This window comes from Salvelinus sp. IW2-2015, unplaced genomic scaffold (genome assembly GCF_002910315.2).
Source record: "Salvelinus sp. IW2-2015 unplaced genomic scaffold, ASM291031v2 Un_scaffold1058, whole genome shotgun sequence".
NCBI classification, from domain to species: domain Eukaryota; kingdom Metazoa; phylum Chordata; class Actinopteri; order Salmoniformes; family Salmonidae; genus Salvelinus; species Salvelinus sp. IW2-2015.
The window spans coordinates 193249-205502 of record NW_019942711.1 but is presented as its reverse complement, the minus strand read 5'-3'; the positions used below and the strand labels follow the sequence as shown (position 1 = coordinate 205502).

Sequence of the window (12254 nt, the reverse complement as noted above, 5' to 3'; positions counted from 1 at the left end):
GTATATGATCTATTATTGTGTGGTGGTGTGTGTGTGTGTGTGTGTGTGTGTGTGTGTGGTGTGTGTGGTGTGGTGTGTGTGTGGTGTGTGTTGTGTGTGTGTGTGTGTGTGTGTGTGTGTGTGTGGTGTGTGTGTGTGGTGTGTGTGTGTAATATGGATTACCAGCAAGGGGAGGTCGGGGGAGGAGGTGGGGGAGGTGGCCAGGAGCTTAGATGTCCTTCGGTTAAACCAGTGAGAAACTATCGTGCTGCCCCTGGGAAGAAGTGGTCATAACAAGCAGTCAGCCAGGAGGAAGAGCTGCGTAGAGTGGTGCTGATTCAACGACGATTCCAAAGCTGAGGAGACACGTCGCACAAGACCAAGCAGAATCAATAGGAAAACGGTTTCTCCCACCGACAGGTAGGCTAAGGCAGGCGAGGCGTAAAGTATTTTTGTCGATAGTGGAAAATAAACAAATGGACACAGATWGCAAACTACGCAGTTGGGATGTTGTGGTGTGAAATCTTGTCATTCCCGTTATTTTGTTTAAAGCTAATCAAACATGGTTTTACAGTAGCCTATCTTTGCATTTGTTCAAGTATTAATTATTTTCTCGTCAAATTATTAGTTGATAGTTTAGTTTATCGGGCATGGTCATCGTTTTACTGAAAGAAAGTCAGTCATTTGTAGGTTTGTAGCTGATAATCTCAAGTAGTCTACATACAGACGACCTACAATAAGTAGCCTACATTGTTATACATCTAACAAAGCGATTAGTAAACTCTGAAATGTGTTAAACATGTCTGTAACTCATTTTCTATKAAATACTTAAACGGAAGTTCATAAGAAAATACCACATTTAGGATTTAATCAGGTATTGTTATGCATGCCTAGCGTTATCCAATGGCTAGATAGGCTATAGCTTAATATTTCACAGGCTGTGTCATACATCACACCAATCCTTGAACCTCCTTAATTAGGCTAGATGCTCCATGGCACGTCATTGAATACAAACTATGTTATGAACAGACTAGACCGTTTTTGATCAGTGGTGGTTGATCTTACTCCCTTTTTGAGGGAAACATTCTCTTTAGTGCTATAGGCAATAGGGACACATTCTCTTTAGTGCTATAGGCAATAGGGAAACATTATCTTTAGTGCTATAGGCAATAGGGAAACATTCTCTTTAGTGCTGTAGGCAATAGGGAAACATTATCTTTAGTGCTGTAGGCAATAGGGAAACATTCTCTTTAGTGCTATAGGCAATAGGGACACKTTTTCTTTAGTGCTATAGGCAATAGGSAAACATTCAAATGTCACATTATTTAAAAAACTGGTCTTCATATTGTATGGTTCACTGAACCCGCTTGTCTCCCGCTCCGCTGTCCAAGGTCCTGATTATAGCCGGCTAGCTGAACGTATCGCAGGTTGAAGAAATGGCTATCACGTCAAACTCCCTGCCGTTGGTCTGTGCATATTTAGCGGCTACCCTGATTGGTCGCATTTTGTGTTTGGAGGGGGCGTGTCTACAGGACGGTAGACAGAAGGCCACGCCCAGCCAGGAACCTCACCTGAAAGAGTGCACAATCTATGCTGAGAGTGAGTGAGAGCACTGTGCTTTTTAAAGACAACAACATGCATCCTCAAACCATGATAAAGAGAGAAAACTGCTGTTGGAAGTTTACTATCTAAATCCTCAAGCCTCCTATGAGATGATGTGTCTCCCCATGGTCATAATCTATCCATATCTGTTCTCTCATCAGATGCATGTTGTTCAGAGGTTGACATCCAGGACCTTAATCCCATGACCAGTGAGAAGAACAGCCCCTGGGACAAGTGTGGGAAACTGAGCCCGAAGTAAGTCTGCATTTTACAGCGGCCTTTGATCATGACTAGCTGATATAACCAATATTTTCAATCTATCACATCAAAGCCAATAGCCAATAGCCAACAGAGACAAAAGCATTGCACTGCTGGAGCAAAGAGAGAGTTACATGCTGTGGTCCACCCTCTCTCTCATCTATTTCTATGTCCAGGTGTGAGGACTTCCTGAAGCGTGTGACCTGTTTCTACCGTTGTTCCCCTGATGCAGCACGCTGGCCACACTCTCACCTCCAGTCCTCCATGCAGGCCGTGCCACTGTGCCACAGCTTCTGCCGTGACTGGTGAGCTCACTACAATAATCTAGGGTCCCCAATTTAAACTGTACTGAAGGCTCTGCGCTAATCACATCATCCAGCAGTATCAAATGTTGATCTGTCATCTGGTCATTGCAACATAACATTTTTCTTCAGGTATGAGGCCTGCAGGATGGACATGACATGTGCTCGTAACTGGGCCAGAGACCCCAGAGGACAGAACTGCACTGGGAACTGTGTGCCGTATCAGCAGGTAGGCTGTTGATTAAATGGGCAGCAGCCAGTCTCATGGGAGGGAGCCATGTTGAGTTGGCTGTAATGCTGTGTTGAGCTGTGTTTTAACTTTGCTAAAAATATATTTTTCAAAAAGAGATATTTAGACTCAATGATTCATTTCTTTGAGGAAGTTAAGAACCGTCCTAGTCTCTTTCTCCAGCTGTGTCTCTTATGATAGAGCTGTAGGAAGATATAGAAGCCTGACATGCAAGGCTAGGTTAGCAAAGAATCATGGTAGTATAGCTGAGTCAGTGTTAGTTGTACTGGTACTGCTGGTCTCAGTGGTCAGTGAGGGGTTAAGGACACAGAGCCTGGCTCAGTGGAATAAAGGAGGGGCTCTGCCAGGGGCGGATTGGGACCAGAAATCGGCCCTGGCATTTCTAACAAACCTGCAAATTTTTTCCCTTGAGGGCCCCACACCTGCCAATTTTTTTCTTTGAGGCCCCCAAACCGGCCCATTTCTTTCCTCGAGGCCCCCACACCGGCCCATTTCTTTCCTCGAGGCCCCCACACCGGCCCATTTCTTTCCTCGAGTCCCCCACACCGGCCCATTTCTTTCCTCGAGGACCCACATTGGCCCATTTCTTTCCTCGAGGCCCCCATTATTAGCCAGATAATGATGATTTTGCACAAAAAAATCCAAGTTAGACAGGCCCACTGTGATAAAAAATGGTCCAGCCTGTCTGGCATTTGCTCAGAATGCCAGATGGCCAGTCCGCCCCTGGGCTCTGCTCTGTACTGCTCCACTGGACAGAGGAGGATATAAAAAYAGGCAGAGTGACCCAGGGCTTGTGCACAGCTGGGACCAACTGTGAACCTCCCAGTCACACACAAACATGCACGCACACCAGAGGAGGCTGATGGGAGGAGATGTATGGGGATGTGCTCATTGTAATGGCTGTATTGGAATGAATGGAATGGTACCAAACACATCAAACACATGGAAAAACAACGGTTCCATTGATTCCATTCCAGCCATTACAGTGAGCCCGTCCGCCTATAGCTCCTCCCACCAGCCCCCTCTGACACACACACGCACACACATAATCCGTGGTTGGATGTGATGATGAGAGGTGACAGGAGTGTGTGTATGTTTATGTGGAAGAGGCAGGTCAGGGAACCACAAATATACCAAATAAAAACGTAATTATTGTYAGGCCATTCAATTAAAGTTAAGCTGTTCTGAATATGAGGGTCCTGCTACACAGAGACCTCCAAAAGACCCCATAAGGAGGAGTCAGAATGTTTGAACAAAACAACTCACATCTAATAGAAATATTGTTTACACAATAACAATATTTTCACAGATTTATGCTATTCATTAGTTTGACCCTTTGCATAAGAGCAACTGACTTTGGAACTCAAATGAGGTTGGAAGCAATTTGTGTCCAGGCATTATAATGACGGCTCTTTTAATGATCGTCAGCTGTTCAAAAAACAATTATTTTAACATAGTCTGAGGTAAACAGTTTGTAGGTTAGACTGGAATGTTCCGTTTGATTCCTCATCAGACAAAGGAATTGTGAAGCTAACTGCACCTCACCCATTCACATGTCCTCCCTAATCGAGCTGACAATGCTTCAGTCTGCCTCAGGGCCACTGTACACAGCACAGTGTCCCCAAATATATACACGGAAACACATACACACAAACAAACACATGCACATTGTGTACTCACATATAGGCTACACACACACACACAAACAAACACATGCACATTGTGTACTCACATATAGGCTACACACACACACAAACAAACACATGCACATTGTGTACTCACATATAGGCTACACAACACACAACAAACAAACACATGGCACATCTGTACTCACATATAGGGTACACACACACACAAACAAACAACATGGCACATTCGTACTCACATATAGGCCTCACAAGCAACACAAAACCGACTGCACATTCTGTACTCACATATAGGCTCACACCAACACAAACAAACACATGCACATTCTGTACTCACATATAGGCTACACACACAAACAAACACATGCACATACTGCATTCACACATAAGCTAGACGCACACAAAAACTATTTGTACATGGCACACAACAATACTGTACCACCACGTACAAACCATCAAAACGTCCCCCTGGCCTTCTCCCTGCTCCTCTCTGGCCTTTCTCCCTCGTCATTGTTGGCTCCTTCGCATCGCCTCCCTGGCCACGCAATGTGCTGGGGCTTTCTTAACATCAATTCAACAAGGAAACCAACACTCTCTTCACGCCTCTCCACTCAAACACTGGGTCTGAAGTGGGCAGTGACTCTGCACTACAGCACAGACTGGCACGCTGTGTTGCGATAACAGCAGGTTGACAGTTTTTGGGATGAATCTTATCCTTAAGGCAGAATGAGCGATTTCCTCTAGATCCAGCCAACGGCAAAAGTAAATATTTTCTATATTGTAAAAATTAATGAAAACAAATGTAAGGTTAGGGTTAGGCACTAGGGTTAGGCACATGACCATGGGCCGCCCCAGGGAGAGGAGGCTAGTAATAAGACCAGCTTAGTAAGCTATCTGCTGCACAGCAACAGCGCTTATCCTTCTAATAAACAGTGAATATGAGCAGTGCTTCCTAAATGTTCTGGGTGACTCATTCACTCCTTAATCCTCAGACTGACAGGATGAGAGAGGGGGAGAGAGGAGAGAGGAGAGGGGGAGAGGAGAGAGGAGAGAGGGAGGAGAGAGGCGAGATGGAGAGGGGGAGGGAGGGAGGGAGAGAGGAGAGGGGGAGAGAGAGAGGGGAGAGGAGGAGGAGAGAGGGAGGGGGAGAGAGGAGAGAGGAGAGGGTCCAAAAGTAGGCTACATGAAAAGTGTATACTGTGTGAACACACTAGGCGGGTCAGGTGCAGGAGGCAGAAAGTTCAGAATAGCGCTTTAATCGCACAGGGAAAGTAGCCTCCTCCCCGAAACTGGGCGTAATCAAACAATGCCCAAACCAGATAACTAAACAACACGCACTACACACGTCAACACAGTGGGAAAATAATCAGCTGCCAAAGAGCAGGCGGGCCTACCGGCTTAAATAGCCCACCTCAAATCTAAACAAGAAACAGGTGAAACAGAAATCAGACAAAACCAACAAGAAAGGGAAAAGGGATCGATGGAGCTAGTAGGCCGGTGACGACGACCGCGAGCACCACCCGAACAGGAAGAGGAGCCACCTTCGGTAGAAGTCGTGGACAGTACCCCTCCCCCCCCGACGCGCGGCGGCTCCGCCAGTGCGCCGCGCCCGGCCTGGAGGACGACCCGGTAGGGCGAGGCGCAGGGCGATCCGGATGGAGGCGATGGAAATCCCTCAGCAGTGACGGATCCAATATGTCCCCACGGTACCAGCACCTCTCCTCCGGACCGTACCCTCAGGTCCACGAGGTATGGCAGGCCCCTCTCCCCGCCGTCTCGAGTCAGAATAGCACGTACTGTGTACGACGGGGACCCTCGATGTCCAGGAGGGGGCAGAGGGACCTCCGGCACCTCACTTCTTGCAGGGCCAGCTACACCGGCTGAAGAGGACACATGAAACGAGGGGTTTAATACTGATAATAGGAAAGGGAGTTTGTAATCTATAACACACCTCGTTTTATCCTCCTCAGTGATTTGAGGCCCCACACACTGCGTGCCCAGCTTCGGCAGGGCAAGCGGTAGGGGTAGGTTTCGGGTCTAGAGCCAGACCTGTCCCCGGTACGAACACGGGGCCTCACTGCGGTCCACCTCACTGCGGTCCACTGCTTGCTTGAGGGATTCCTGACGGCCCTCCAGGCTCCTTTGGGCTGACCCACTCCTCCACCGCAGAGCTTCGGTCTGACTCTGCATGCCACGGCGGCCAGGACCGGCTGGTAGCCCAACACCATTGGAATTGGGAGACATGTTCGTGGAGGAGTGGCGAGTGAGTTCTGGGCCAACTCCGCCCATGGTACGTACCTTGACCACTCCCCTGGCCGGTCCTGGCAATACGACCGCAGAAACTACCCCCACCTCCTGGTTCACTCTCTCCACCTGCCATTACTCTCGGGATGATAACCAGAGGTCAAGCTAACCGAGACCCCAGACGCTCCATAAACGCCCTCCACACTCGACGTGAATTGGGGACCCCGGATCAGAGACGATGTCCCGGCACCCGTAGTGCCGGAAGATGTGGGTAAATAGAGCCTCCGCAGTCTGTAGTGGGCCGTAGGGAGACCGGGCAATGGGAGGCAGACGTGCAGGACTTAGAAAACCGATCCACAACAACCAGAACCGTGGTGTTCCCCTGAGACGGGGGAAGATCGGTAAGGAAGTCCACCGACAGGTGAGACCACGGCCGTTGTGGAACGGGGAGGGGCTGTAACTTCCCTCTAGGAAGGTGCCTAGGAGCCTTACTCTGGGCGCACACTGAACAGGAAGAGACATAGAACCTCACGCCCCTAGCCAAGGTGGGCCACCAGTACTTCCCCCTAAGACCCCGCACTGTCCTCGCCACACCAGGATGACCCGAAGAGGGTAGTGTGTGCGCCCACCGAATCAATTGATCACGAACACCAAGCGGCACGTACGCACGACCAGTAGGACATTGTGGAGGCGCAGGTTCCACCCGTAACGCCCGCTCAATGTCCGTGTCCACCTCCCATACCACCGGTGCCACCAGCCTAGATGCTGGAAGGATGGSAGTAGGATCGATGGGCCGATCCTCCGTGTCATAGAGACGGGACAGCGCGTCGGCSTTAGTGTTCAGGGAGCCTGGTCTATACGAGATGGTGAACCTAAATCGGGTGAAGAACATGMCCCAACTTGCCTGACGCGGATTCAGTCTCCTAGCTGCCCGGATATACTCCAGATTCCGGTGGTCAGTCCAGATGAGAAAAGGGTGCTTAGCCCCCTGAAGCCAGTGTCTCCACACCTTCAGGGCCTTTACCACAGCCAACAACTCCCGGTCCCCCACATCATAGTTACCCTCCGCCGGACCGAGCTTCTTCGAAAAGAAAGCGCAGGGGCGGAGTTTCGGTGGTGTACCCGAACGCTGTGATAGCATGGCACCCACCCCAGCCTTGGACGCGTCCACCTCCACTCTGAACGCTAAAGAGGGGTCCGGGTGTGCCAATATGTCTCCATAGCCAACGTCTCCTCCTGGGACAATGGGTACACGTGACTCCTGGGAAGCGCAGCGTTAACCTGGAGGTTTATCGCACAATCCCCCTGTCGATGAGGTGGTAATTTAGTCGCCTTCTTCTTACAGAAGGCGATAGCCAAATCGGCATACTCAGTGGGAATGCGCACAGTGGACACCTGGTCTGGACTCTCCACCGACGTGGCACCAATGGAAACTCCCAACTTGAGGGCGAGTCCGCGATCCATAAAGTTCCCAGCTGCACCTGAATCGACTAGTGCCTTATGCTGGGAAGAGGGAGAAAAATCAAGGAAAATAATTTATACAAACATGTGACCAACAGGSGGCTCTGGGTGAGTTTGATGCTGACTCACCTGGGGTGACCGAGAAGTGTTCTGCCTGCCCTCTCGACTCCCAGAGGGACTCCTCCAGCACCAGTCGACCGTGTGTCCTCTCCAACCACAGCTGGTGCAGGAGGAGCCTCCTCCTCCGGTACCGGGTGAAGTGCGTGTGACGTCTCCTCCCCGCTTGACCGCGGCGGCTCCGAGTGCGCCGACCCCGGCCTGAGAGGAGACGACCCGGGGGCGCAGGCAGGCGATCCGGAATGAGGCGATGCGGAAATCCCTCAGCGTGACGATCCAATATGTCCCCACCGGGTACGTTCAGCACCTCTCCTCCGAGCGTACCCTCCCCAGTCACGAGGTATGGCAGGCCCTCACCGCCGTCTCGAGTCAGAATGCACTACTGTTACGAGGCCTCCGTCGATGTCCATGTAGGGGCAGAGGGACCTCCGCACGCTTGCAGCTTCTGTTCTGCCAGGGACCAGACTAGCAAGACGGTGCGGCTAAGAAGAGGACACATGGAAAGAGGGGTAATACTGATAATAGGAAGGAGTTGTAAATCTATAACACAACCTCGGTTTATCGCTCCCGTGTTTGATGGCCCCACATCACTGCGCGCTCCATGCTCCGGCAGGTGCAGCGTAGGGGATAGGTTTGTGTTGTTTTGTTCGAGAGTCCAGACCCTGCCCCGGTACGAACGGGGCTCACTGCAGGTCCCCTCACTCGGCCACCTGCTTGTTGAGGGGATTCCTGACGGCCCTCCAGGTCTCCTTTGGAAAGCTGCACCCACTCCTCCACCGCAGAGCTTCGGTCCTGACTCTATTGCCACGGCCCGCCAGGACGGCTGGTAGCCACACGCTATTATATTATGGATTACATTGTGTGGACGTGTGTTGTGGGGGAGAATGGGATTTGAGTTCTGGGCCAACTCCGCCCATGGTACGTTACCCTTGACCACTCCCCTGGCCGGGTCTCTGGGCAAGACGAGCGCGTCAAAATACTCCACTCCTGGTTTCACGTCTTCCAACCTGTCCCATTACTCTCGGACGATGATACCGGGTCAAGCTAACCGAACCCCAAGACGGCTCCATAACAGCCTCTCGCACATGACTCGGGACGTGAATGGGGACCCGGATCAAGAGACTATGTCCCCGGCCCCCGTAGGCCGGAAGATGTGGTAAATGGAGCCCCGCAGTTCTGTAGGGCCGTAGTGAGACGAGGCAATGGAGGAGACGGCAGGGATTCCAAGAAACAGGTGAAACAAATCAGACAAAACCAACAGAAAAGGGAAAAGGGATCGATGGCAGCTAGTAGGCCGGTGACGACGACCGCCGAGCGCCACCCGAACAGGAAGAGGAGCCACCTTCTGTAGAAGTCGTGACATACTGTTAATATAATTGTCTGTTAGATTGGGTTTTCAGTTAATTTATGTAAATAACAAAGCTCATCTGCATTGCTTGGGGTACAGGAAAARTCTCAGCAACAAAGAGTGATCCAATTAAGATCCTACATCTGTAAATGTGTAGACCCATGGTGTCACTACCATTCTACTAATAAGCTTTTCCAATATCAAGCTTTTCTGAGAAATGTAGACTTAATTATGTTTTTTTTGGCCCTAAAACCTGAATTTGGATTAAAGTGAAGGMGAAAACATATTTATTTCTCTCTATCAGCTGGCTTTTAGATGACAGATGAGCAGAAGTGTGCTGCTCCCCGTGTCTCTAAAAGCCTTTCTCTGTATGATGAGGGCACTAATGGATGGGAGAGAGAGGGGTGGGAGTGGCAGCTGCTGCCTGGCAAAGGCTTTGTTTTGTTTTTTCAAAAAAGGTACATCTTTGTGTAATCAAAAGTCCCAATTTAAACGAGTGCCTTAATCAGAGGTATACTTTGCAACACACAGAAAAAATAAGGGTCATATTGAATCTAATGTCAAACTACATCTCCAATGATTTGCTCTTTGCTACCACAGATGTACCAGCACGGCCGGGACCTGTGTGAGAGCCTGTGGGGGGACGCCTTCATGACAGTGGAGGATGAGGAGGAGGAACGGGAGGGGGGTGAGAGTATTAGCAATGGTAATGGTGGACGTCCCTGTGGATGCCTGACCCTCAGCCCCTCGGACAGGGAGGTGATCGCTGCCCTCAGGGCCCTGGAGGAAGACCCAGAGGAGCTGGACACCACCAAGAGTGGCTTGCCTCAGTACCGTGCCCCSTGCCACACYCAGCCCCAGACCAAGCCTGCKACACTGCCCCCGCAGGCGCGGAGYAGCAACGGCAACATTGTGATGCGGAAACGCTCGGTCGTGGTGGATGATGTGGAGGGTAGTGGGAGTGGGCTGTAGATGAACTGACATAATCTGATCTCTGAATCTGTAGCACTGTCCCCAAGCTGGGGTTGTCATATCTTGCTCCTATAACTAACCTTACCTCACATACTGTACCTCTCATGACACACCATTATAACCCATCAATCAAATGTTGCTTAGAGACGCTCCATATTTTGATGTAATACCAAACATAGAAATCATTATGACATGACATGCCTTCAACACTGTGTAAATAATGTACGAATAGTGACATTGACCGTAACATTATTCTGAAAGGTAAAACAATCAACAGCTAACATCAAAGTGTATGACATCATGTTGTATTACAGTCTGTTGTTACATGGTACTTGGCCCAGGGACTGCAGTTGAAAATTAGCCGGCTGACTAAAACTTTTATACAGTAATAATGTTGATTAATGTCCACTGTCCCTGTAAAAGTAAATGTAATAAAGTAAAGTAGTTGCTAAAACAGGTGACACCATTCATGATCGCCATCAATGTTTGGCATGTATGCTCATTATAAACATATGTAGTCTTGCAGCTACATTAGTAGGCCTACAAATGAAAATATCTATCATCTTGTGAGGCGCCTGGGACTGCCTCGGTGCATATCATACTGCAGAGTTGTATTTACTCATCAGTAGACTGCAGTAGTTTCTAAACTGTATTGTGTAACTTTGCCATCAGACTAGGCATACAGGAGATATACGTATCCATACTGAAGCGTCCAAAATTCCTCTATTCCTCAATCCTAAACACCTTTTTTAGACATACCTGTAGAACTGTCAACACGCTTGGCATATTTTACTATCGTGATATAACGTAATGTACTACTGTTTTCATGTCATGAAATGTTTGATAGTGGAGGAGGGAGGTAGGGTGTTTGTGATGGTGGTGCACAGCCACATCATTAGAGTGGTTGCCATCCTGCAACCATAGGAGTCAGCTGTAAAAATGATGAAGATTTCTTTATAGCTGGAGGAAGTCTTGAATTTCAGAAAGAGAATCTGCGCAAAGGACAGACTTAGACTGCTGATGTAGAAACATGACTCATGCCAGTAAGGCTTTTGTGTTAGTTTGATAATGCATCGGAACTCTATTCAGGCAATGTCATTCAAGATGCTGTGAAGTAGAATTAGAGCCAAACTCTATAGAATGTCTATAGAATGGAGGACCAAAAGGGAACCTGTTTGTCTGAGTGTGACATGAATACCTATTTGGTGTTCTTTTGTTTCTTGATATCCTCAATAAACACTGGATTTCAAAATCATTCCATTGGTATTTTCTATTGTGTTGTTATTAGAGCCATTGCCAGATCAAAATACATAGCAAATATGTGTTCTGTGTTCTCCATATGCAGCACTGTCCAACCGTTTGACCTGTCACCTCAGGATAAGAACACTGTGTATTCCAAGGATGATGTCATCACCCAACATGGCCGCAGGGTCAGTCCACCTCTGACGTTCTCACCAGTCCAGCTCAAGCAGGCAGACAGCTTGACAGTTTGATTATGGGAGTGAATAAAAATAGTATATGTATTGTTCAAATTACAAATGGCGCCACATCAGAAGTTAAAGCCATCAATATGGTTGTTTTTGTGCCACTCAAATTAGTAGTATGAGAGTGTGTGTGCGCGCGCGTGCATACGTGCGTGTGTGCATATGTGCCTGCATGCATGCGTGTGTGTGTGTGTGTGTGTGTGTGTGTGCAATTGCAGCCTGCTCCACCCTCTTCAATTCTCCTGCCTAAAGTATAGACAGCAAAACACAGCCTGCTCCACCCTCTCCAATTCTCCTGCATATTATCAAGGCACACTCTCCATCCCTCCCTTCTTCTGTATAATTCCTAGGGTTGATAGATAATGTTTCTGCCCATGTACAGTACATTACGGGGATATTATAAATATGTACAAGCAACTGCCAAAATAATGGAAACACTTGAGTAAATGAGGGATTCAAAGGATATTGAAAGCAGATACTTCCACACAGGTGTGGTTCCTGAGTTAATTAAGCATTTAACATCCCATCATTCTGGGCAGGTCATTATTTTGGCTAGCATAGCTATGCCCCTATAGGATGACAATGCCCCTA

At 48.8% G+C, this 12254-nt stretch overlaps 1 protein-coding gene across 1 annotated transcript; it reads left to right on the top strand.

Annotated features, from left to right (window-relative positions):
• Nucleotides 1-254: 254 nt before the first annotated feature.
• LOC111981830 (riboflavin-binding protein) lies at nt 255-10865 on the top strand. The gene is made up of 6 exons (XM_024136968.2): nt 255-399; nt 1371-1578; nt 1743-1836; nt 2016-2144; nt 2274-2370; nt 9808-10865. Exons 2-6 carry the CDS (start codon nt 1416-1418, stop codon nt 10177-10179), a joined length of 855 nt encoding a protein of 284 aa, XP_023992736.1. The 5' UTR covers nt 255-399; nt 1371-1415; the 3' UTR covers nt 10180-10865.
• Nucleotides 10866-12254: the final 1389 nt, after the last annotated feature.